Source organism: Prinia subflava, chromosome 10, assembly GCF_021018805.1.
Source record: "Prinia subflava isolate CZ2003 ecotype Zambia chromosome 10, Cam_Psub_1.2, whole genome shotgun sequence".
Classification (NCBI taxonomy): domain Eukaryota; kingdom Metazoa; phylum Chordata; class Aves; order Passeriformes; family Cisticolidae; genus Prinia; species Prinia subflava.
The window spans coordinates 4,139,684-4,166,203 of record NC_086256.1 but is presented as its reverse complement, the minus strand read 5'-3'; the positions used below and the strand labels follow the sequence as shown (position 1 = coordinate 4,166,203).

Here is a 26,520-nt window from a genome sequence, read left to right as displayed (position 1 = left end):
ATTCCTAAAATATAGAAATATAATGGCTATTTCAGAGCTGACCAAGAAGGTACTCCAAAAAGTTAGAAATACTGAAAGTAACTAATAATCAGTGAAGACATGCTCTAAATCCAGGGAAAATAATAAAAAAGCAATAAAACATAAAGTAAAATAAAGTAAAATAAAGTAAATAAAATAAATAAAATAAATAAAATAAAATAAAATAAAATAAAATAAAATAAAATAAAATAAAATAAATAAAGAAGGAAACATCTCTTGCACATGAAACAGAGTAAAAAAACCCCAGCTTTATTTACATTCCCATCATCACCCCACAGCTGACCAACAAGGGCTGTCACGGATGCAGGGAGCACAAAAGAGATCTTCAGGGATGCTCCAGGGGAGAGCAGCTCTCAGGGCAGTTAGTACTGTCTGTCTCAAAGAGAAAAAGAAGAAATTTTCCCAGCAAGGGCCACCTGGGTAAGAGGAGGCTCATTTGTATGAATTATGCATGAGCATGCAAGGCAGTGCTGCAGCAGGGAATTTAAGGGTGTGTTTTGGCAAGGCAAGGCACACCGAGTGGGCCATGTTTGCAGCAGATGTGGATTAATGTGGCAGATCTGAAGGCAAGTCAGGAATCTCCGATTTATACAAGTCATGACTGGACAGGGCTTTTTTTAGCTGCAGTTGGACTGGAAATTCGTCCAGTGGCAGAGCAAAACTGGAAACAGCTATTTCATATTTAATACCGGCTGTTTACATTAACTCCCCCCGCCTTCAGAAGCTTTAAGTACATTCCTCCAGCTATCTCCACACAGGAAAGAGCGGAAAACACGCCTCACAATAAATAAATAAAAAAATCCGAGTTTACCTGAAGTTCAAGTGCTCCACCAGAACATACCCATCTGAGGGAGGAGGAGGAGAGAGGCAAGGAATCAGTAAATCGCGAGCATGAGGCCTAGCAAGGTTTGGGGGCGGTTTGTCACCCTGAGCTGGGGCAGTTTGTCACCCCGAGCTGGGGCGGTTTGTCACCCCGAGCTGGGGCGGTTTGTCACCCCGAGCTGGGGCGGTTTGTCACCCCGAGCTGGGGCGGTTTGTCACCCCGAGCTGGGGCGGTTCAGAGGCGGTTTGTCACCACAAGCTGGGGCGGTTTGTCACCACAAGCTGGGGCAGTTCGGGGGGCAGTTTGTCACCCTGAGCTGGGGCAGTTCGGGGGCAGTTTGTCACCCCGAGCTGGAGCGGTTCGGGGGCAGTTTGTCACCCCGAGCCGGGGCCGTTCGGGGGCGGTTTGTCACCCCCAGCTGGGGCAGTTTGTCACCCCGAGCTGGGGCAGTTTGGAGGCGGTTTGTCACCCCGAGCTGGGGCGGTTTGTCACCCCGAGCTGGGGCTGTTCAGGGGCGGTTTGTCACCCCGAGCTGGGGCGGTTTGGAGGCGGTTTGTCACCCCGAGCTGGGGCGGTTTGTCACCCCGAGCTGGGGCGGTTCAGGGGTAGTTTGTCACCCTGAGCTGGGGCGGTTTGTCACCCCGAGCTGGGGCCAGGGACTCACATCGGCCCTGGGCGTTGCGGCAGATGACGGCGTGGCCCTGTGCGGCCTCGATGACCTCCAGCTGCTCCCCGGCCGTCAGCGGGAGGTCGGCGCGGCGCTGGCTGGGCACCGAGCGCTGGGCCGTGGCCGTGGCCAGCACGCGGATCTCCCGGTGGTACTGCGGGGCAGGGAGAGGACAGCAGTTACTCTGTCTGACGGGAGAGATTTCAGGGTGGGCTGTCACAGAATCACAGAATCAAGTGATTCTGTTGGAAGAGACGTTCAAGATCATCGAGTCCAACTCATGGCCTAACACCTCAACTAGACCATGGCATTCAGACCTAACCCTAACCCAATGCCTTAAGTTTTAACTTCCATGTTTTTCAGATCCTGTGCTGCCTAGGGGTGTAGATCTGAGCTTCCTATTTAGTGCTAGTAAGCTCTCTTCACAGAGCAGGGAGATAAATCCTTTTCCTGCTGGAGACCAAGGACAACTTTTCAGGCCCAACAGCACAAACAATGGTGGACTGAAGGGAGGAACAACAGGGATGGGACCTCACAACCTGAAGCTGTAATTGAACAATTAACCCCAATATGCAAATGGACCAAAACTTATCAAAGTGTGAGACCTCATGACTGGCTGTCCATTTTGTGACCATTCTAAGTCCACCTTGCGTGTAGCCCTGGTCAGGCCCTGTCCTGCCCAAGGTGTACCCTCATGGCCTTTCAATAAATATCTGCTTTATTCTCTAGCTCTGTCTAGCCTCTGTTTCAGGTCAACCTTCCCAAGACATCATCCAGGGATGGTGATTCCACCACCTCTCTGGGCAGGCCATTTCAGTACTTTATCACCCTTTCTGTAAAAAACTTTTCCCTTATATCCAACCTGTATTTCCATTGGTGCAGCTTGAGACTGTGTCCTCTTGTTCTGCCTGGAGAAAGAGACCAACCCCACCTGGCCACAGCCACCTCTCAGGAGGTTGTACAGAGTGATAAGGTCACTCTGAGTCTCCTTTTCTCCAGGCTGAACACCCCCAGCTCCCTCAGCCGTTCCTCACAGGGTTTGTGTTCCCAGCCCCTCACCAGCCTCGCTGCCTGCTCCGGATGGATTTGAGCATCTCAAAGTCCTTCCTTGTTGTTGTGAGGCTTTGGGGAGAGGGAGGGAGAAAAACCCCAGCCATGCCCCAGATAATCCAGATTAAGGGATAAGGCAACAGGTGGGACTGATGCCTTGAAGTGGCTTCCTAAAACAGAGGCTAAACAAATCTAAGAGAATAAAAGTGGGTATTTAATAAAGCCCTTCAATAGGCTCACCTTGGGCAGTCAGAAGCCTCCCAGAGGCTACACCCAAGCTGGACAATGGTCACAAGTTTTTAAGACAATTACAAGTTTGGTACATTTACATACCAGGGGTTAATCCTGCAATTAGGGCTTCAGGTAATGAAGTCATTTACCCCCAGTTTGCTCCCCCTCAATTCACTTTTGTTTACACTTTTTGGGACCTGAGGCAGTAGGGCATCCTTGATTATCAGGTCTAGAGGGATTGTTTTGTCTGACCAAAATGAGAAGACTGTAACTAACACTCTAAATGGAATTTGGAGTTATACAGTAATGCAGTACAGGATTTGAAAAGTATAAAAGCTAAATCCTAAGGCATCAGGACAACTTTCCCAGCACAGCTGAGGACCAAGAAGGTTCCTCCAGGTGTCTTTTAAGCAAATCACAGAGCTGCTTTTCTCCTCTGGAAACCCCAGATGAAACAAGAAGGCAACAGGTCAGGGGACAACTTCCCCAGCACAGCTGAGGACCAGCAACATGTGATTTTAAAAAGAGCTGCTTCCCTCCCCTGACACAACTGAGAAGACACGCACCATGAACGTCTCTCTGAAGAGCTTCTCTTCTTTGTCCATCTCCTTGCTCTTCTCTTCACTGCCCTTCTTGAATTTGAAGATATTTCTGCAACAAGAGAGACACACACACACTCATGCACTTCTGAGCTCCATTAAAATAACCCCTGGCACATCTGAAATTGCAACCCAGAGCCTAAACCCAGCCTTGTCTGCAAGAAACCTTTGGAATAGCAAAGCACACTGTTCATATTCCTGTTTCTCAGAAAAGGGTGAATAGACAACTCAAATTTGTTAGTGAGGCACAACTGGAGCCATTTTGTACCTCCATTTGGGATAATTTTTTTTTTGGTCTGTAAGCAGCATGGGAACAAATAAACTCTATTGAGTGTTTTAAATCAGCCCCGTTTTTATGCAAGTCAACAATTCACTTTTCCCCTAGCAGTTTGTCTCCTTCTGGTTTTATTTACACTCAGAAATAAAGGGTCCCCAGATAACTCTCATCCTGAGTCATTTATAGAAGTGGGGTTTGACACAGCTCTCCAGATGTTCTTTGGGTTTTTTGCACATGGAGGAGAAAGTCTCCCAAGCAGACATTTATATGGCACTGTAAAGAGGAAAACAAGTTCTTATAGCCCACTTAAAGGGAGTGGGGCATTCCCTGCATATGGGGATGCCACTCTTTCTGATACACAAAATTACAGCTGCAGCATTCATTTTAAAACTAAGACAGGAAACAAACACCAAACAAAAAAATCCCCCACCCGTTTGTAATAAATTATTCATCCTTGGCTCATTTTGATGCACTTAAAGAGGAAGGGGGAAAAGAGCTGAAATTAGAGACATTTAAGCCGTGAAGAGGTTCCTCCTTGGACCTGTGACCTCTAAGGGAAAGTTGAAATTGCATGGACTCCCTGATGGTTTGGAAAGCTGTACCTGTGACTTTGCACAGCACAACCAGTGATGTTTGAGCAGCTCCATGCAGGAACTCTGTGGTGAGAACCTGAAAAATGGGTCTTTGATTTACATTTGAAGTCCTAGTATTAGGTCATGAAAAAGGTCATTGTGGTGCACATTTTTATGATCTAAGAGGGAAAGGAAATCTCCCACTTCCATGTGAATTTTTGTAGCACTGGTAACAAAAAAATAATTAAAAAAAAATTCTTTTATGCACAAATGGGACAGCAAGAGTCAATGCAATCAAGACCAAATAATCAATACTTTAAGATGAAAGGCTCTTGCCAAAATCATAAGAATTATAGAATCATAGAATGAGTTGCTCTAATCTCCATCCAGTCTGGTCTTGGACACTTCCAGGGATCCAGGGGCAGCCACAGCTTCTCTGGGCAACCTGTGCTGGGGCCTCCTCATCCTCACAGCCAGGAATTCTTTCCTAAAATCTAATCTAAACCTACTAAAATAGTAAAAAATATACAGCAAGTAACAACTTCTTGTCTCAGCTCTGTGGAAAGTCATGACGAGACTTCATGCTAAGACCTCTGAGTATCCCCCTTTGCCCTCAGTTCAGATCCAGGAGTTTGTTTCACCCTTGAGACATTTTCTGCAAAGATTCCTGAAATCTGGCTTCAAAGGAAAGGACCCTGGACTATGAACAACCACAAAATGTCTGTGCAATCAGGGACATCCCGCTCCTGAAACCACTCAGAGACGTGCAAAGCCAGACAGAATGGGAACACGGAATGGAAATCAAGACCTTTCCACGCCGTCGATGCTTTTCCTTTTGTCCTTGTACTCCTTCACCGCCCGCAGTCTTGGCATCCGGACTCTGTGCCTCTCCTCCTTCCCCCTGAGAGGAGCAGACACGCAGGAATTCAGGTTTTCCCCAGCAGATCGTGCCCCCTCCCCAGGCCCGTGGTTCTCCTCCCTCTCCCCCCACAGAAATGCAGACACACGTGCAGTGATTTACACCAGCACGCGCAGCCACCGCAATCGCCTGGCAGCAGCACACCAGCACACGCTGTTCCTATTAAAAGCAATTTTTCTGACAAGGAGCCTGCCAGGACTGGGCTGACGATCGGGTCTGGGAGATGGGGTTTTCCTTCCTTAGGAAAAAGACCTGATTTTTCACGTGTTCCAGGGAGCTGCCCTCTCCCTTTCACGTCTCTGGTGCTAACCGGGTAACAGCGAGGGAATATCCTGCCAAATTAAACACACACAGGGAGGGCACCTGGACTGTCTCCAGAGGACTGAATCCCAACCAGCTCGTGGCCCTCAGTGGGTTACAGCACCAGGTACAGGTTTGTGCCAGGAGGAGAATCTCCCTGGGTTGAGGACACCCCCAGGACAGGGCACCCTCCTCACCTGGTCTCTCTCTGCCCCACCTCGACATCATCATACACGTTTTCCTCCTGGGAGACAGCTGCTGTCAACCAAAATGCAGGACAGAAAAGGATTAGGAGATGTCACTCTGAGCCTGGTGCTCCAAGTAATCTATTGCAGAGGACAATTTGGGCTGCTGCTCATTGCTGAACCCAAAGGAGCCTCTGAGCTCCCAAACACCCACCAAAGGTCCAGCACAATGAATGATGCTTGGGCTGGGTTAGCTGTGTTTTTGGTCAGCTTTCTCCATGGGTTTGGCCATCCAGCTCCAGGGAGGGAGCAGGAGCAGCAGCAAAGCCCCAGCCTTGCACTGCAGCCAGCCCAGGCAGGGTTCCCAACACAAGGACCTGGGTAGGTTCATTCCAGCACCTCCTCCAGGCTGAGGCTGTCCTCACCCCATTTTTGTAAAGGATGAGCTTGACCCTCCAGCAGGCAGGCATAAAGGGTTTTACAAAGAGCTGCTGGAGTGCCCTGGGCTCACACACCCCTGCCAGCCTGGGAGCAGGGGTCCTGCAGGGACTGTTTCCCATGTTACCTTCCTGGGTATCTCCAGATCTGCAGCAGGAATGCTCTTCTTTAAAGCAAAACCACCCAAAAATGAGGAAAACCCACACCCTCAAATGAAACACAAATCTCTATCGGGTCTTCAAAGCCCCTGCTGCCACAACACATGATTTTCAGAAAGGCACAGTGCACCAAGGTGATTGTACAAAAGCATTTGCCTCTCAGAACACACACAAATCCCCAGGAGTCAGGTACAGGTATGTGCTTACCTAAATTTGGTACTGAAATGGAAACCAGTCTGTGGACAGAAAAAAAGGCTTTTAGAAACAAACCTGCAAACCAGCAATGCCCAAAAAGCTGTGAGGAGACCCAAAAAGCTGTCAGTGATGCTGCTGAGGTGACAGAGACAGGTCAAGGTGCATGGGCTCCATAGCACCAACAGCCTTTCCCTTGCTTAAATAAGCATTTCCATCCTGACAGCAACAAAAGCCATGTGCTCATCAAGCAGGAAAGGTCTACACTGCATCCAAAGAACAGCCCAAACTCCTGCTGCCCTTCCCAACAGCAAAGGGGTTGCTGGACATTTGGAACTTTTAGTCAGTAGTAATTCCTTCATGTAACTGCAAATATCAGGGGTAGTCCAGGAGTTCAAATATGACAATGTCTGTAGATATCTAAGATGATTTCAGGAGCTTCAAGGGTTCTTTGAGACAAGAGAATGGCACAAAGCCTGGTGGGTCTTTCCCTATAATGACATTTATATTTGAAGGAGCCACTGAAGGGCATCTCATGTGAAAAAGGTTTGTAAGGAAAAAAAACCTTCCTGACATAAAAGAGGAAAGGTTCAACCTGGAATTTCCAAAGAAATGAGAAAAGGCAGCATTTTCCTGGAGTTCAGGCACCATGCACAGGGTGAGGCAGAAGTGGAGGACAGGCTCTGCACACTTGAGGAAAAGGCAATTTCCCTGGAAACTTACTGATGGTTTTGAATATTAGAGTACCCAAAAAGGCACTCTAGGAAGTTATACAATATTCTCTACCCTGTTAGAATGAAAACTCGCTGCTAAACTCCTTCAGCAGATGCTCTTGCCAGCTTGGCTCTGAGTGGGACTTGGAATAAAGCCCCACATCAGCAAGGCCGTCCCTAATCCTGGCTCACAGGTCAAGGCAGCAGGTATCAGCTTTCTGCATTCCCTCATGCACCTTGTGTCATGCTGAGGTATCAGAAAGGTGCCAAAACCTGTCTATGTAAACCTGGAAACTGCTGTAGGACCATGGAGATTCCTGCTGCCAGAGATTTTGCAGAGGCTGCACAGATGGACAATTGGCCACATCTGCCATAGTAGCTCCTGGTGAGTTGATAGAAACACTTTTGGCTTAAGTTTCCAAAAAAAAAAGAGCTGTGTTCCTTACTCCTAGACCTCCTGCTCTCAAATAATTGCCAAGAGAAATGTTCAGGTTTGAAGGAGGAAGGGGTGGGACCACCAACATTTTCTTACCTTAGGTTGTCCTTGAGCCTGAAATTGTTCAGCCTCAACTTTTCTATCTTAAACAGGTTTCCAAATCTCTTCTGTTTTTCTCTTCTGTCCAAAAGAGAAACAGGTTTTAAATCAAAAGAGGCACGAGGTGCAGAAGCAGCCCCAGAGATCCTGAGGCAGAGAAAGGAAGGGCAGCAGACCCTGGACCTCAGCTCAGAAGAATTTAAGTGCTAGCAGCATCCTGTGGATGACAGACTCACTGGGATAAGCACCAACATAGCAAAAGATGCTTAATAATTAGGTCCAAGTCATATCTTTGCTTAGCCTTAAACTTTTCTGTGTTAATTGAAATTGTTTTTCTCTGATCCAACAACTAAAGGGGGGGCAAGCTTTCTTTGGAGTGAAAATTCCTGAGGAAAGGGCAGCATTGCCCAGAAGCATTGCAGTGACCATTAAAGGAGACATCAGGGGCCACCCTCCATCACACATTTCTGCTGTGTGTGTCCTTGAGGAGGCCCACAGCACACACTTCTCTCTGAAGTTTACAAAGAGTTGCAAATCTACACAGCAGTTTTCTTGTAAAGTATCTGCAAGCAACCAGGATCCTCCCCTGGGGGCCATTACCCCTGCACAAGGACCATTAAAAACCCCTTTATGTGTCTCAGCACACTTAATCCTGCCCCTGGGATCAATAGGGAGATCACAGAAGGGCTGGTTTGGGGATTAGGAGCCTGGCCTCTGAAACCTGTGAATTTGGTCCCAAAAGGTCTTGAAATTCCTTTGCAGCCCCAGCAAGGTGCACTGCTCCCTTTGTGCATCAGCAAGAGGGTTTGATTTCTGCACCCATGTGCAGAGGGTGAGGAAGAGGCACGGATGGGCTGCCCAGGGAGTGGGGATGTGCATGATCCATCTGGGAATGTGCTCCCCTCTGGATGGAGGAGCTGCTGCACCCCCAGCACGCCACTCCCACGGACAATTTGCAGAGAAATGACACTTCCATCTTTCCATAACCATCCTGTCAGCTCCGGGGGTTCAGCTCCCCCCTTTTCCCTCCCTCTGTGTCACACACAGGCTCTACATCCACACGGAAGCTGGGCTGGGATCCAGATGCAGGGCAGTGCAAGCCTCCCATCCGTGAGGGAAAAGCAGATGCACAGTGAGGAACAGCACCTTGTCATTCCTGCCACGCTGCTCCTCAGCAGAGCCACCAGCTGCTCTCCAAGCAGTTCTGTGCCACGTGTGCCTTCCCCAAAGGCTGTCTCTGTTTTCCTTACAAAGGCACCTTTTTATTGCACAAGGGTGGGGAAGCACACAAAGCACAACTACACTCCAGGTTACACCTCTTAATCCGTTTGGGAAGCCCAGGAAACCTGAGGCTGCAAAACTCATTGGTTTTGTAACACACCTCGTGGAAGCAAATATCCCGAGAGGCCACATAGAAAAGAGCAGGTTGCCAGTTACAGCACATCAGGTTCTTCCCCAGCCTTCTGTGATCTCAAATGTGGGCATTTTGTCCTGTTTTCAGGGGGACAATTTGTCCCTGGAGTGTCACCTTTTTTGGCACACACAAAAAAGGTGCCAATTCTCAGCTACAGCTGAGCAACACCTTTAATCAAGAGAAGGCAAGTGAGACTGTCCTGTGGGCTCAGTGCAGGAAGAGGTCTGGGAGGGCAGGATTTCCAGAGGATGGAGGGTGTTACAGGAAGAAAAAATCCCCCTCACTGCTTTGGGAAATAATTTTGGTAACGACATTTTGCTCCCTAAGTGTTAGCCAAAGGGAAAAGAGGGAGGAAGAAGGGAAGAAACCCACCCACACAACAACTTTTCTGCAGTTGAGTCAGGATAAAAAACAAAAGACTTCCAGCCAGTAGCTGGCATGTGAGATTGAGGCTGAACGGTCAGAATTTCAAAATACAGGCTAAGAAATTGCAACTTACTCTGGTTTTGCTGGGTTATCACCCCCAATCTCAACATCTTCATATGTTTCCTCATTGCTGTTTCCTGAAACTTAAAAAAAAAGGCAGCCACTAAGACAAGCAGCAACCAGGTGAGGTTTGCAGGACAAACTGCACCCAGGCCTTTTAGATTTTACTCTTACAAAGGCTTCAGGGCTGCTCAAATGAATTCCATGCTAGACATGTACACTGCTCCCCACTGGTTCTAATGGGAATCCAGAGAAACCCGGCCAGAAGGAGACACTGTGGATGCTGAAAGTGAAACAAAACCATTCCCAGCATCTCCCAGGGACCAGCCCAGACTAAAAGCAGCCTCTGTTTGAGCTTCCCCACTTACTGCTGTCTGAAGTGAAGGAACTTGAGGCGTCTGAGCCGTGGCTGCTGGAAGACACAAGTGTGACATGCTGGGGTTTGCTGCAGGAGAGGTTCTAAATGACATTTCACAGACACAGGCACTGCCAGGTCACACTCACAGTCTGTCCTGCAGCTCCTCAATGTCATCGTAGATGTCCTCTGCTGCCTGCAGACACTGCCAAGGGGTTGGGTCCAAGGCTGTTCCTTCTGGCCTTGGAGCACCAACACCCACACCGTGCCCTGGAAATGAGAAAGGACCTTTGCTCCAGGAGCTCCTCTGAAACTCTTCTCTCAGAGAAAGGGACAACTGTTGAGGGTAACACAACAAATAAGAGCCTGCAGATGTGTTTTTCATTCCAGGAGTCCAGGAAACTCTCTGCTCTGAGACACTTCAAGAAACAAAAGTGAACGGTTTTCAAAGCTTTTAGCTTTAAAGCTTTTAAAAGTCACAAAAATATTTTATGTGTAAAAAACTCAAAATGTCTGTCGATTTTTTCAGTTGTGGCAGCTCTGACCCAAATCTTCCTCACCTAAAAGCGTCCAGGAGATTATTCTTGGATCTCCAGAGAAGTGATTGGAGGGAAAGCTTGGCATGGTTGGTGGAAATGTTAAGATCCAAATAATGAACCAGTCCATTGGAATACACCTGTAAATCAACATCTTGGAAAGGACCCAAGGAGGAGGAGGAGCATCCCTGAGATGGATTTCACTGGGGGCTGGAATCAAGCCTGGGAGCTGCACCTCATGAGGTTAGAAACAGGTTATTACTGGAGAACTCTTAAGTGGCAGTGTTAAAACCTTAAAATTGATTTAAGAGGGTTGGAGCAATGCAGAAATACAGCCACACAAATAAAAGCAGAGAGTGTTTGTAAATGAACATGGGGAGTGTGCAAGGCCAGGCTGGGCAGGGCTTGGAGCAGCTTGAGCTGGGTTAGAATGGTTGCTAGAATAGTGCAAAGTGTCCCTGCCCATGGCAGAGGGTGGAATGAGAGGATCTTTAAGGTCCCTCCAACCCAAAACATTCTGATTCATGCAGTAGATCTTGCTGGACACAGGCACCACCTCAATATGATCCAGCTAAAGACCAAAACTTCTGCAAAACATCCAAATTCAGTGAATTAGAAAAGCAGCCAGGTGTGGACCAAACAATTCTCCAAATTAGCCTCTCTGTTGAAGCAGGAGGCTCACGAGGAGTGCTTTGGAAAAAAAAAATCCCAACAGAAATTACCTCCAGCTGTTGGAAGGTCAAGCAAACCAGCAAGATCTTTTACAGAAACAGACACCAACCAAACCAGAAAATTATTATGAGGTGATTTAAAATAATTAAAAAAAAGGAGAAATACCTGAGAACCACACCAATAAAAATAACCACACTCACAGTCAATTTACACTTTCTCCTTCACCCTCCTGGTCTGCCCACAGAGCCCAGCAGAGCTACTTTTATCTCTTTCTTCTCTGAAACGCTGCCATATCACACCAGTGGCTTGCAGAGCCTTTGCAGAATAGTAAGCCCATGAACATTTATAGCTGAAGTTGCACACCTCTGCTTACAGAGGGGATGTGATCTGGTTTAACTGAGCAGCTGAGGTGCCTGTCAGCAGCTCTGGTCACTGCCTCAGGGTATCCTGAGAGGAGGAGCCCAAAGTCAGGCTGGCACCATGAGGGGATGGAGCAAGGAGCCATCATCCACCTCAGTGAGGGACAGACTCTCATCCTGCTCGCGTGTATTTCTGTCCCAAGCCTTAGCCAGCCCCTTTCCTGAGACTCCATAAATTACAGGGAGCAGAGGAGATGGATTTCAGCTCTCACGGATAAGGGCAATCTGCTAGGAAAACAAACACCTCGGCCGGAGCTGTGCAGATGGTTAACCAACAGAGGAAGCTATTTGCACAGCCAAAATAAATGATTCAGACCAGAATACAAACGCTCAGGCAACCTTTTGCCCTGGTTTAACTGAATTGGTTCAAGAGTTGCATCCAAATTTAACGTTATTTCCCATATGGAAGAGACATTTGGGCAGCAGATGGGGCTGGGGCTTGAGGAAACACTCAGTGGTGCAATGAGATACTCACAGTGCTCTGCTCTGTCTTTTGCCAGCCCTGGTGGGGTTGGGTACGTTGCAGTTTGGGGTCTGGTCACATCCTGCTGCCCTTGCAGAACCTCCAGCCCACCTCTGCCATCTGCCTTGGCACGGCTGGTGGGACACATGTACTCATTTCCACCTGCCTGGGATCAAGCACTTGGGTTGGTCAATGCAGCCCTTAGAAACAGCTTTCTAACATATATCTTTATTATACATCTATTCATCCACAAGAATGTAAGTTATCTGTGGGCTTAAAACAGTTTCACACCCTTCTCCATCAACATTTCAGGCTGGAGCAGTTGAGTGATGAACAAGCAAAGGAGGAGGTGGAACCCCCTGGGATCAATTGTTTTCCCAAAGAGAGGGAGGACAGGACAAGAGACATCCTAGAATAACTATTAAAATTAAGGATACAATACCTTGAAAGTTTTGTTCTCTTCCAGTTTCGTTCTTTCATGGCTTGGTTTTCCCTCTTTTTCATCCTTTATTAGAGCTCCTTCTGGACTGAAATGTTCAGAAATGGGAGAGAGCTCAGCACACTTCAGCAAAGCCACAAACACGTTGCCTCATGACAGTGCCCAAATAAGGAGTTTATTTTCCCTCTGAATGAGAGGGGTGCCCAAATGGCCACCAGTAAAGTAAGAGCAAATCCAAATCTACAGGATTTAGTGGCCACTCAGGGATACTACAAATCATTCTGGGAAGAGAGACAAATTAATGTGATTGTTTCCTCATAGCAGGGAACAAACATTCCATGTGTGGTAGCTCACACGAGGTCCCTCTCACCACACTGCACTGAGATTTAGGGAAGAGCAAACAGCAACAGGATGCAGGACTTGATACCTTTTTTTTTGCCAGCATGATTTCCCACAAGAGTGACCCTTTTTTATCACATAACTCTTCCATCACCACCAAAAAACCCAACCTTCAGACAGTGACCATAAATACACACCACAAGGAGCAAAAAGTGTGACATTTGTAGGGTGAAATTCAGAATGGGCCTTGCCTTGGCCTAGAACCAGGTGCCCCAGTCTGAGAGCCTCACAACTCTCCCTGTTCACACTGCTCAGGTTTCTGCAGGAATAGACAGTGTAATCTTTCACAGTCTGCCCTCCAGATATGCTTTAGAATGAAAACAATCTTAGAAACATGAGTGCTGGCATAGAAAAGCATCATCCACGCTGTCTTGGTCATGAAATAAATGACATTTCTTTCTATTTACTGAGTGTTACAATATTCAATTCCTAGACCCGAATCAGTTGTGGGGCTAGAAGAAGCTTGAGAGAGAGGAAAGGAAATTACCTGGATTTGGCAAAGGGAGAAGTCTTCTGTTTCTAGAATAAAGAAGAGGAAAGCCTTCAGCCACTGTGCTTTTCTCAGCAGTCAAGCTTTCATACAAGGCCTCAACTGTCAAGTAGCATTTAAAGAAATATTTCTTCAGAAAGCCCAGAAGTATTTTATGTTTGGAATAGTCATCAGACAAGAATATTTCATCTCCTTTGCAGGACAGGGGATACACACACTGACAAACTGTACAGGGATAATAAAAAAACAGTGCTAGGGTTGGCCCAGTGAAGCTACTGGTCATTGAACATTTCAGTGGATTTTTTTTTCTCCAAAAACTCACATTCTTGGTGTTGGTACTTAACACTTGGTCTACCACCAACATCCATCCCGTTGGTGTTATCACTTCCTCACATTTCTGCAGAGGAAATCAAGGGAACTGACACTTCCCACTGGTATATTTGGGAATCTCATTAGTCTTTGTGTCCTCTCTGCAATTTCTCATTTATTTTGTGAGAGTCTTTGCAGACAACACACAGAGAAATTCTTGGCGGGTAAGAAACACAGATACTGGAAGTTTTCAAGACACTTACCTTGTGTTTTTGAGGCTCTGCCTTGGGTACTAGGAAAGATATTTATGAACAGGTATTAATTTTCAGTCCATGTTAAAGTCACTGCACTTTCAGGTGCAAAACTCAGCTTCAGTTGGGATGCTCACATTCACCACGGACATTCACCATGTCCTGCAGCTCCTCCTCTCTGCTATTTGGGCACTGGTTTAAATGCAGGGGGCTGCAGCCCCAAGCCTGACTGGCCACAGTTTTGAGGGATCTGTGGAATCCAGGGGGCTGTGGCAGTCCCCCCCAGGGGAGCTGTTTGGCTCCTTTCCCTCTGGGAGAAAAAATCCGTGCACGTGACAGAAATAACCTCCCCAAAAGAGGCAACACTGGAAAATGTAAAAGCAGGGTAGTGGCACCTTTGATAGAGAAAATTGTACTGGGAAAAAAATATTGATGGACCTGGAAAAGTCTTGCAGTCTGTGGCCTTCTGTTCCCAGGAAGATGCTGAGGTTTGCCTCACTATCTCCTTCTTTATTCTCCTCATAATGTCTTATGATATTCCCCACTGAGTTTTACTGTAAACATCATCTTACCCCCAAAATTTTGACTTTTTTTTTGTCATTGCCCCAGTGTCTTCACACTGCACAGAGGGCCAGGACAGTCATACTTGTTCTCCCAGACCACTGTGCAGCTGCTTTTCTCAACAAGAAACTGCATTATTTCCTATTTTAAAGGCTTTTTTCCCCCAGCTAGCATGCAATTCACCTCACAGTCCTGCCTTTCAAAGTACCTTCAATGACACACAAGGTTGTGGTGTCCCCAGACTGATTCAAGTACATTGGGGTTTCTTCATAATTATTCTGCTCTTCAAGTTGAGCACTGAGAAGATAAAAAAGAGAGAAAAGATTTTTTTTTTCTCCTGTCCCTTTTAGTAGCATGAAAAAAAAATATAATTCATCTTAAGGACAAGGAAATCAAGTGCTTTGATAGTGAGCCTACAAAAAAGCAAAGTGAAATCAGGAATTCCTGGGAGGGAGAGGAGACCTGTGACAGATGCAGGGCTCAGCTGAACCTTCCCCCTGAATTCATGCTCCCACTGCTCCTCCTTTGGGAGGCCAGGCTGCATTTAGAGGGCTCAAAGCAGGGTTACAGCCTCCTGCCTACAGCAATCCTCAAGTGGAAACAGAATAAAAAATTTAAAAAAAAAAAACAAATCACAAAAAAACAAGGAAATCGGAGCACAGAATTTTCCAAGCCTACTGAGGTACTTTGAAACTGATAACAATTCCCAGTGGCACTGCTTGGCACGTGGCTTCTCCTGGAAGGGAAGAAAAAGGGAAAGCAGAGATAGCAGAGGGGACGTTTAAAGGTCCTGCTCCTGAGCTGACCAAGCCACCCACTCCGTGCCAGCACCGTGGGTGACACGTGCCAGCCACAGGAGGAGGGACAGCACCACAGCCCCAGCACCACACAGCCTCAGTGCTGAGCTCCAGAGTCCAGCTCCCATCTCCTCATCCTCCTTTGTCCTTCCCTCCTCCAGAAATCCACCTTGGTGCCTTTTGGGAGTAGGTGCAGGGGGAGAATCCAGCATTCCTGAATTACCCAGGTGGATCTGCCAGCCCTCCCCTCCGCCCACAGCGGTGGAGCTTTTGGTATTTTAGGAATGTAGCAGGAACAGCAGAGGCACAAGACACAGCTTGTAACTCACATGGGGGACAGGGAAAGGTGGGGAAAGAGCACCACAAAGAATCCAAGCAGAAACTTCTCTCTTCTGACTGAAAGTGTGCAGAAAACCTCAGGGAGGGTCTGTTTTTCCTGGAATCACCCCGCTGTCCCAACTCAGCCTCAACAGAGGAAGGACTAAGGGCAAACCAGGACACAAGGAACAAAGAACTCAAGGTGCACTTTGGCAGCAGAGAAATCAGAGCAAGAAACAACCCTTGAAGCCAAGCAGAAGGCTGTGCTGATAGCAGGGGCTGCCCTGTTGGAACCCTGGATGCTGAAAATCTCAGGCTTTCTGCTTTGACATGCAGTGACCCTCAGGAGGGCACTGACTTTGGCCTGAGGCCTGACTGACTCAGCTTCCAAAACTGGGTGACAGCACTGGGAGTGTGTGTGTGTGGTTTGTATAGGAGTGTGTAATGGCACAGGGTGAAACACTTAGAGTTTGGGGTTTTGGGATATGGAATACAGTAATATATATAAGGGACAATGTGGAGGGATTTGGGTGTTCTTCACTTTCTTCTCCTTCTTATAGGGTTTTGGTGATCTTTTCTGGCTGGTCAGTGAAGGCCTGCATTGCAGACATTGAGTGATCTTTAATTGAGTTCTAAATAAAATAACTTAGGTGTCGGGTTTTAATTGGTTTTGCTTATGGTTTAGAAGTCCTTGAAATGAGTTAGAGTAGCCATTTCCTTGCCTTATCAGACAGGGCTCACACCTCGTGAGAATGTAACTTAGATAATAAATAATAAACACCCAAGTCTGAACAAGGCACCACCATGTCTAGAGTCTTCTGTCCAGATCTAGCTGGAACTAGCAACCTTCACTCCCCAAAATCTTTTGCCAAGCAATCATATTTATAAGGCTTCCCTGTTCCATCTTTCCCAACATTTCCCCTGTTCTGTTGAACACCTAAGATACTAGAAATTGATTATTCATTATTTTCTGCACACACTGAAGTATACAGGGTACTGCTACTATAACTACAATTCTTACTATTAAAACAATCAAGCTTATTTTCTAGATTTTTTTTCTCTTCCCTGCCACATTGGCAGGGTCCCTCTGACCTTTGGACCCTTGGCATCCCTTAATTTGCTAAGGGTATTGTTCAATCAAGAGGGATCTTCCCTTCAGCTCACTCTTGTCTTTCCAGTTGTTCAGTAACTCAGTTGGCATCTTATACATCAAAACTTGCCTTCACTTCTATTTCACTTATAGGTTTCATATCCTCAAAATCTTTTGCCAAGCAATCATATTTATGAGGCTTTCCTGTTCAGTCTTTCCCAACACCTGCAGCCCCCCAGCCCTGGGGACTCTGCTTTGCTGGTCCCCCTGCCCATTTATCCCCACAAAAGCAATCAGAGCTCAGGAACAGTCAGCACAAGGAGCTCCATCAGGGTCTCTAAGAGACCAAACTTCACCCCAGGTGAGCCTTCAAGGAGGGGAATTCCTGTTCCCAGACTGCTGTTATTTTGCTTCTATGCCAGAGTTATTTCATTAATTTCCCCTGTTATCAGACAGTTAATATTTAACAAGTGACCTACTGTAAAGACCGTATCACAAGTGTTGGAGCAGGACAGCAGATCCTGCAGCATTACGTTGCTAGAACAGCTTCTTGCAGTGCAGAACAGCTTTGGAGGAGGTCATTTTTTGACCAGCTCTCTTCTGACAAGTTCAGGTTAACTTTTAACACCAGCCCATGCTGGCAGGAGCACCTCATGATGTCAAGAACAACTTGCTGTGGAGAGCTGGAGGAGTTGTTTGGGCACAGAAAGTATTTTAAGAATTCCCCTCTCTTTACTGTGGTTCAGCTGCTCCATTTTCCCTTTTCACAGCTATAACAAAACACTTGTATGAATATTTTCCTCCACTTTTGCTGTCCTTGTTGTACAAACCCCAGGCTGCTGCACTCATGGCAAGTCAGAGACCAGAAAAAGTCAGGATCTCCCTGCATACAGAAGAATTGTGCCTGCAAGATTTTTGAGCTGTTTCAGACAAACTCAAGTGATTTTGGACCACCACTCAATAAAAACCTCAGTTCAGCATGTGGAGGCAGCTGAAGGGCTGGGAGGGAGGGCAGTGGCTCCTGTGCCCTGGCTGCACAAACACAGCATCACAGAATCTGCAGGAGTACAAATTCCTTTGCTGCTGGCAAAGAAACCCCCAACACCTGCTGGTTATGCCAGGGCCTTGTTTCAGCAACAGTTTTCAAAAGCATTTCTTTTCTAAAAACACAAAAGTTGAGTACACAGCAAACAGGAAGCAAAAAACACACGGAGGGTGACAACTGTGCAGCTAAAGCAATGGCAGTGTTCTACTCCCCACCAGCTAAACCAGACCTAAAAACACGTGGATATGCTTCTCCACGAGGCTTTAAGAGCACACAAGAGGAAAGAGAGGTGAAGTTTTTTCTGTTGGAAGAGGGCTATCCCAGCCAGCTTTGAACTTGCCATGTAGGCTCACACAACCACAGAATCCTAGAATGGCTTGGGTTGATCCAGTTCCAAACCCTCCCTCTGCCACACAACTTCCACAAGACCAGGTTGCTTAGGGTCCCATCCAAGCTGGCCTTGCACACTCCCACTTCCCTGAACAGCCCCTGGAGCAAGCTGCTGCCTCCAGGGGTGGGATATTCCCTCCAGACTGTCGGGGAAATGGGATGGGGATGTTCCCATCAGCTGTGAGCCACCCCTCGCCTCTCCCCAGGCTCACCTTTCCGGGGTCAGGTAATCCTCTTCTCCAGCAGCTGCACACAAAGACACAGAGGATTAATGTTGGAAGGCAAGCCCAAGGCCCCACAGAGCACAGGGGAGGAGTGGCAGGGACAGCCCTTCCTGGCTGCACACAAAGGCAGGCGTGACACAGCACTGCCAGCACAAACTGGGGACGTGGCTCCCTTAATATGCCATCATTATTTCCATTATTTCACATTATTATGTCATTATTATTTCACGTTTCCATTGTTTCACATTATTATGTCATTATCATTTTGCATTTCCAGGCAGCAACTTCAGGCTTTCTGGAAGTAGATAATACTGTGAAGGCATGGAGATGATGGCATGTAAATGTAGCTAGTCCCTCCCACCAGATTAATTTATTTAGAAAAAGCAAATAGGCTACAAAAGAGTTTCAGTGAAAAACTCTCTTTCCCTCTCATTCCTATCACAGCCAGGGCACACCAGTAAGCACTGCACTGTAAAGCCAAAGAGACTTTAGCAGAGCCCTTCTTACAAAAGCAGCTCCCTTTGAGTTCATCAAAACTTGTGCCTAAAGATCTGGCTGTAATTAAGGCTGTATCTATAAAGAAACACCACTTAGCAGCTTAATAAGTGGTCCAGAATATTGTATTGTGCAACATCAATGAGGTTTTATTATGGGAAACTGAACTTTTGCATTTCTTGATGTCGGAACACTTCACGGCATCGCCCTCTGTTGTATTTAAAACAGAAGTGGGGAGGGGAGGGATTAGCAGGCTATATTCTAACAATTTTATTGTGCCTTCCCACAGCTGTGTGCTCCAGAGTGAAGGCATTTCCCATTGTGGAGGAGTGATAAAGATCAGCCCAGCTCACAGGCAGCTGCTGCTGCTGCTTTACAGCCAGCTGTGAACTGCTCCCAGCACGCTGCAGTTGGGAGGGAAGAGGGTTTCTGGTTTCTGAGCATGGGATGGCATCCAGCCTGGAAAACCAGACCCCTTTTCCAGATCAAGGGCAAAAAATCAGCCCCACTGAAACTGCTGGGCTCCTGTTAATGTTTGAGGAAGAAGTTATAAACAAGTAACAACGCCTGATTTCTGTGTGCTGGAAATCGCGGCCTTACAGATGTCAATAACCTGCACATTTTAATTCGTTTGCTGTGGAACAGACCTGAGGGGGAAAAAAAATACTAAATATCTCTTACTTGTTTCATTTCCTCTGTGGACCAAAGGCATGGTGCTTTGGAAAGCACTGAGATCAACCTTTGGGGGTCTCGGAGGCTTCCCAGGGGCAGGACCCAGGGATTCAGCTGAAGGGAGAGGTTTCATCCTTGGCCACTTGCTCCCAGGGCTGTAAGACCATTTTCCTGCTCCAGGCTGGCAGAAGGGAGGTTCCAATTCTGCTCCAGAGAAGCACAAGGACAGGCAGCAATTAGCCCTGATTTAAGCAAAAACCCAGGCAGGGTCATTAGTTGCTGTACTGACATTTCTAACCAGCTCTGCCTGCTCCTGGTTCCAGTGTTCCCCTCACACAGTGGCTCTTTCACCAGAATAGCAGAACAAATGGAAATGCCCATTTTTACAGATTTTTACCATGTGAGCCATGCTGGGGTCCCAGCTCTCGACATCTCCCTTCCTCTGGATTATAAAATACCAAATAAAAAAATATAAATAAAAATATAAAATTGTTTCTGTGCTGATAGATAGCAGCTTAACCCGCCAGGATTTAGGGCTGTGGGTGTTTACAGTGCTCAGCCCAGGTGAGGTGGCTTCCCAGGGTAAACAAAACCTTAAGGTTTTTAGTGCCCCGTCACCCAGTCACGTCAGCAAGGGGAACTTCACAGCCTCTGAGCTTCCCAGCACCGGTTTCTCTAAGAAATATCTTCTCAGATCTTAAATATGACCTTTTGCAAAGCTGGGAGGGTGCAGGAGGGTTGGGGGGTGGGATTCAGGTTTAAGCTCTCTTAATTAGATTTAAACTGTCTTTGCAGACCAGCCAAGCCTTTCACGTCTGTGTGAAGTCACATTTACCTTGGGATTGCAAACAGCCAAAGCACACCATAGCTAAGACAGCCTCCTCAGTTTTCATCCTACTCTCAGAATGTGGACAACTTCTTAGAGTGAGGGTTTTTTTTTAAAGAAATGGTTGGATATAGGGAATTCTCCCCTTACCCAAGTGGAGCTGCAGCTTGAGACCCATTTCTTATCTCCAGGGCTTCCAGAGCAAGAGCAGAGAGTGCCAATGGACCAGCCTGGCCTCTTGTTTGAGGGTCCCATCCCTTAGGAGCTTTTCTCTCCTGCTGCTGTCTCCTGATCACCTATCCACTCCCATATTTATATATTCAGAGCTCAGAATGCACCTCACCATACCTGTCTGCTGCTGAGGCGGCTCTCTTGGTGCAGGATAACCCGACTGGCAGAGCTCAGATGCCACCACCCCCTCAGCACCTGCTCCATCACAGCTCCTGTGCTCTGTGGGAGCCTGGGGAAGAGCTATCCCTCTGCCATGCAGAGCATCCTTCCTCTGGGCATGCCAGTCCAGCACAGGGGAGCTTCCAGAGCCTGGGATCCTGTCCCTGCCTGATGCAGCAGGAGCCGGGTTCACCGCCCGCTGGGCTGGGACTCTTGGACTTGTTTTCTCCTTGAGGGATAAAGTCTCTTCCCAGATCTGTAGGACACGCTGGAAAGAATCCTGGAGTGGAGGGTCCTCTGGAGTTGTTTGGCTTGGTCCTTGCTGGTCAGTGCCAAGGGACAGCAGAGACTTTTCTGGGCTGCTCTTGGGAGAGCTCAGCCCTTGCTCCGAGGCGCTGCCCTTGTTCCCCGTCTGCTCCCTGCAACCCTGAGACTGGGTCAAGGGGAGCACAGGGGGTTGGGAGCTGGGATGGGCAGGTTCTGACACTTTCACCTCTCTCTTAGTCAGGGGCAGAGGGCTGGACCTGGTGTTCCCTGCAGAGCCAGGCTTGGGGCTGATCTCCGTGGGAGGTTTCTGTGCCAGCTTGTTGGCCAAGTTGGAGTCATGCTGAAATTTTGCTCGGAGGGCTTTGAAGTCAGTCACACCTCCCTGGGTGAGGGGAGAGAGGAGAGCACAGAACAGCTGCTTACAGAGGTGGCAGCAGGCAATTCAAACAATCATGGTGTTTTCAGAGAGAAACAGGCTGCACTCTCAACCTTGGTCACCAAGGATGTGCCGATCCTGGTGAAAATTTAAAAGCAGCAGAGGAGAATTTGCTCTTTCAAAGGAAACTCCAAAGGCTCACAAATCATTTCTGGTGAAGACAAAAGAGAGCTGAAAACAGGGGGGAAATGCAGGAGCACAGCACAGAAACCAAGCTGGACCACTGTGGCCAGGGGAAATGCCTCCTTCTCCCCAGTGTCACCCAGTGATGGAGAATTTCCCTCGGGAGGATCTGGCAAACACTGAATTGAAGGTTAGAGCTCTCCTGGCACAGGTGCTGCAATGCTGTTTATGCACCTGCTGGGTATGAAAGCTGCACTTTATTTTCAGTACACAAGCACCAAACAGGGGAGAGGCCAGTGCTGCTCCAGACATGCCCAGCCCATCCCCATCCTCCTTGAGAAAACTCTACCACGAGAAGAGAAGCACTAAATATCCTCCTCAGTGCTGCATTCCTAATGACCCCTGGCACAAAATGCTCTTCTTCCACGGTGCTGGTTCAGCTCAGGGTCCCCAAGGCTCTTTGGATGTTCCTCCCCTTGCCTTTAATGCCACTCCAGGAAGCAGAGCACACACAACCCAAACACATAGCACACATATCAAGAACATCCCCCAGTGCAGTGATGGGTACTGGCCATGACACTCAATTCCTCTCCCACACAGTCACCAGACCCCAGGTTGTTGAAGAAAAGGAGCAAATCAGTGACAGTGCAGTTCAAAAGGGCACTTAAAGAACATTTCGTTTCAGTCCCTCACTCCCCTGTATCCCAGCATCCCACGCTGGATAAAAGGGAACACAATTTTTGCCTGCAGTGCCGTGGCTTAAATTCAGCCCTGAACTGAACTAGGGAGAAAATATGAAGAAAAATTTATGAGCTACTTAAGTCCTTGAACTGCTCTATAACTTTTTATATGCCATGATTACATTAGGTGCTCTGCTCTGGCAGCTTAGTTCAGCACAAGGCTTCACGAGAACCTGTCTAATGAGGAAATTGGAAAAAATTATCTAGGACAGAACTTCGTTATTCTGAAAAAAGCCCCAGCCTTAAGTGTTAAGACAGAACAGATGAATAGCATACTGAGGTTTTATTGCATTTAATTGCACGATTTATTAAACACTGACAATTTCTCTTGAATAACCCCTTTCACTGACTTTATTACTTTCACAGGGTAGTACATGATGTAAAGAAGCAGCCCTTGGGGGAGAGGTTTGAATTGCTCCAATTATATTTCATATTAGTGGTCAGCAGCCTGATGCTGTGTGAGCTGCCCAGACAGGCTAATCTAGCAGTGAGCCACAGGAGTGGGAGCTTCCAGAGGGGCATGGAGGAAGAATCAGGTTTTGGGGAAAAAAATAAAAAAAATTTAAAAATCCCACATGCACCCGACCCCTCCAGCAATGCCAGACAGGAAATCAAGGAGTGAGGTGCCCTAATGCAATTGCAGGGAGCTGTTGCATGTGCTGCAGCAGTGGTTGAAGAGTTCAGAGCTGTTTATCTCCCTGGGATGATTTTGTTTATTGGAGCAAGCAGTTCCTCATCAGCACCCTCAGAGACAAAGAAAAGAGAAAGGAAAAGAAACCCTGCTTGTCTCAGTGTGCCCCCGGGGAGGCAGGCACAGGGGTTTTTGGTCAGACCTCTCCCTGGCACTGGCTGTGACAGAAATGGGCTGTGGCAGTCATGAGCTTGGCACTAAGTTTAATTGAAGTGGGATGGATTCGAGCTTTCCTTTTCCACCCTTAAATTCTTATTCTTCTTGCCTTGAAACAACTGATTTGCCTAATTAAGAGGGAGATTATCTGTGCTCAGTGCACTCCCAGTGCCCCTCACTAGGATATGGCTCCCCCAGAGTCCAGCCCCATGGGATGCTCATGGGAAGGAGGGACAAGTGTGGCCCCCAGCCAAATACAGAGAAGTGCTGGGGTGGATGGGGTTAAACTGCACCCCATGGCCACTCCTGCACACCCACACCCAGCTGGGCAACCCATCCCTCCCCAAAAAGCTCCTGCAAATGCTGTTTCTTGCACAGGGCCGAGCTCAGCCAGACCCTCCAAGGGGCAGCGAGTTCTCCCAGTCTCTGCAGGGATGATTCTCCATCAGAGCTGGGTCTGTTTCAAACCACAAACCCCTCCAAGCAGCTCTCCTGTCCCATCCACGCACCTTCAGCTGGCCCAGGGAGATGCTGAGCCCGAACACAGTGCTGGGCAGGTCACAGGCAGGACACACGTGGAGTCCCAGGAGCCCAGGGAGGGCTCAGGTCCCCTGAAAATCAGACCAGCTGACAGGCAGGGAGAATTCACTCCTAAATCTAAAGGCCTGCCAAAAGCTCACAATGTGTGTTACAGCTACATCTGGCCAAATAATTGACTGTGAGTAATACTACATTTGGCAAAAGCCCATGCGAGATGAGAGGGGAAGAGAGAGAAAGGAAGCAAACCTCCACTGGCCGGAAAGCTGTGAGCATTAAGGAGCCAGGGGACAGCAGCATTACAGAGTCAGGGGGCAGCGAAATTTTCCATATTTTCTCCCTATAAATAAAATGCTCTTCTAACATCAAGATCAGTCTAGGAAGCAGAATAAAGCTCAGCTTAAGCCTATGATAAGGGCACCTTTTAGAAGGAGCACCACAGGAGGTTTGTGCTGATATCTTGGACTAGCCAAAAGGAATGGGAGTTACAGAATCCCAGAATGGTTTGGACTGTGATGGACTTTAAAGATCAACTTGTTCCAACCTCCTGCCATGAGCAGGGACACTGACCAGGTTGCTCATATCTCCATCCAACCTGGCCTTGGACACTTCCAGGGATGGGGCAGCCCCAGCTTCTCTGGGCACTCTGTGCCAGGCCCTCCCCACCCTCTAAGTGAAGAGAGTTTCTTCCTAATATCTGATCTAACCCTGCCCTCTTTCAGTCTGAAGCCATTCCCCCTACCCTGTCATTCCAGGACTTTATCAAAAGTCTCTTTCCAGCTCCCCTGTAGCCCCTTCAGGTACTGAAATGCTGCAATTAGGTCACCCCACAGCCTTCTCAATTAATTAACTAAATAAAACTAATTATCTTTAGTTTCCTGAAGCTGCTTTTCTAAAACGATTGAACACAGGAAGATAAACCCCATTCAAGACACGGCACGCTGGACAGCCGAGAGGAAGCACAGCCTGTTCCCCTCCTGGAATTTTTCTGGTTGACTCCATTCTTTATCTTGATTCCCAAGGGAGCTCTGGTGGGTAAATGTTTAATCTGTGCTGCCCTCTGCCCTGGCGTGGGACCGCTGGAGCCAAGCCCAGGCACCCCGGGCAGGCTGAGGAGAGCTCGCTGCAGATACCATCGACTCATTAACCTAACAAAAGAAATAAGTACTTATAAAATTTATTTTCCCCAAGTAAATAAATGAATAAAACCCAGGTCTACATCTTGTTACATTAAGAAGTTCAACTGCAGCTTGTGTCAGAGCAGGAGGGGAAGAAAGCAGGTGCTGGGAGCCCCTGTTTTGGGGCAGGAGTTTCACACTCCCAGCTCGGGCACGATGTTTAGCTCCTCCAAGATACACTACTCCACATTTAGACAGCAATCACACAATCTGATACAACCACGGGGGTTGTATCAGAACCCGGGTTTAGCTAGTATTTCAGCTCTGGGTCCTTATTTCACATGTATATATCAAAGGAATGTGAATATGGAACAGGTCTGCACACAGACTGCCTGCACCTCACTCCCAGGATAAACAGCTCCCGTGGAGAGAACAGCCCCCAAGCTAGGAATCAGCAGCAGAAAACCGAGCAGAAATCCTTCCCCGGGGCCGGGAGAGAGGAGCAGAGCCCCAGCAGTTACCAGCTCCATCCCTCGCTGCTCCGCGCCGCCTCCGGGGCTCAGCCCCGCATGTCCCGCGTCCCGCAGCCGCTCTGGCCCCGGTGCCCGTCCCGCAGCCAGCCCAGCCCAGGGCAGGCGGAGCCAGCCCTAAACACACCTGGGCTGAGGCTGGCTCAGCCCCCGGGGCGGGGAGAGCCTCACCTGGGCAGGGCTCAGCCTGCCCCGAGCGTCCCTGGAAATTCCCGCAAGTGTCAGCCCCGCTTGGGATGCGAGAGGGGTGGGAAAGGGAGAGGGGTGGGAAAGGGAGAGATCAGCTTCAGTTCGCTTTGTGAGAGAAAGAACGACGCCTGCCCTCGGCATGGGTGCCCCCACAGCACCCTGTGTGTCCATACGATGCCCGAATCCGCGGATGTTTATAGGATCTTGGAGTGGTTTGGGTAAGAAGGGGCTGGAAAGATCGTCCAGTTCCAATCCTCCAAAGTGTTCTCAGATCCCTTCTCACACCCCGGGCAAGCAAAACTGAGGGGAGATAAGGATCCCCATCAGCAAATGTCCAGCAGCAATTCTCACCCCAAATTTTAGGTCTCCCCACAGGTGACACCCACCCTGCTGTACCAACCCAGCCTGCACCACACTCTTGCTGTGGATGCTGAAAGGGAATTTTTAGGCATCAGGCAGCAGCAGAACCTGGGAAGGCAAGACAGAGAGAGACTTTCCCATGCACTTCTCTGGAGGAAGACATTCCAAACCATTCCTAATCTCTGCACCTGTTGTTTTGCAACTTGTTTACTTGCAAAGATGTTTATGAGAAGGGTTGGTTTGATGACCAATCGTGTTTCATTGCATCGGAACACTGTATAAAAAGGATGTGCCTTTTAATAAACATTGCTATGAGCCCTCCAAGAAAATGGAGCTTTATATCATTATTTCAGCCATCCCCAATACTGTAAGGATACTCTTTCCACAGCCAGAGACCTCAGAGTGATTAAAGCAGACATTTCCCCAGAGGAAGCAGGAGTTTCCTTCATCTCTGCACAGCAGAGCCCAGCAAAGCCAGCCGTCCTTGCTGCAGCTCACACACCCTCCCTGGTGAAGCAGCTCCTCTCCATGGAGAGCTGTTCCTCAGGGGCCTAAGGACAGGCCAGTTAAATTAGAGCAAACAAGACTTCTCCTATCACTGGGTATTTCTGCCCTGGAGAGCAGAGTGTCCAAA

The 26,520-nt window shown here is 48.0% G+C and overlaps 1 protein-coding gene across 1 annotated transcript; it reads right to left on the bottom strand.

Annotated features, from left to right (window-relative positions):
- Nucleotides 1-267: 267 nt before the first annotated feature.
- FYB2 (FYN binding protein 2) lies at nucleotides 268-25,454 on the bottom strand. The gene is made up of 20 exons (XM_063407003.1): nucleotides 25,329-25,454; nucleotides 20,698-21,388; nucleotides 19,533-19,727; nucleotides 18,345-18,378; nucleotides 14,701-14,789; nucleotides 13,944-13,972; nucleotides 13,369-13,400; nucleotides 12,486-12,570; nucleotides 12,056-12,209; nucleotides 10,103-10,223; nucleotides 9,967-10,010; nucleotides 9,612-9,681; nucleotides 7,696-7,779; nucleotides 6,466-6,494; nucleotides 5,675-5,735; nucleotides 5,067-5,159; nucleotides 3,377-3,461; nucleotides 1,527-1,683; nucleotides 851-884; nucleotides 268-411 (listed from the first exon to the last, which is right to left on the bottom strand). The coding sequence occupies exons 1-20, from the start codon at nucleotides 25,335-25,337 to the stop codon at nucleotides 402-404; spliced, it is 2,106 nt and encodes a 701-aa protein (XP_063263073.1). The 5' UTR covers nucleotides 25,338-25,454; the 3' UTR covers nucleotides 268-401.
- Between the last annotated feature and the right edge of the window lie 1,066 nt (nucleotides 25,455-26,520).

What these genes read in the sequence shown, in the direction of transcription:
- FYB2 (XM_063407003.1), bottom strand. An exon ending in TTCCTTCACTTCAGACAGCA is followed by an intron (nt 9,682 to 9,966) that starts GTAAGTGGGGAA and finishes TTTTTTTTTAAG; the next exon opens with TTTCAGGAAACAGCAATGAG. An exon ending in GTGGGGCAGAGAGAGACCAG is followed by an intron (nt 5,160 to 5,674) that starts GTGAGGAGGGTG and finishes TGCTCCTCTCAG; the next exon opens with GGGGAAGGAGGAGAGGCACA.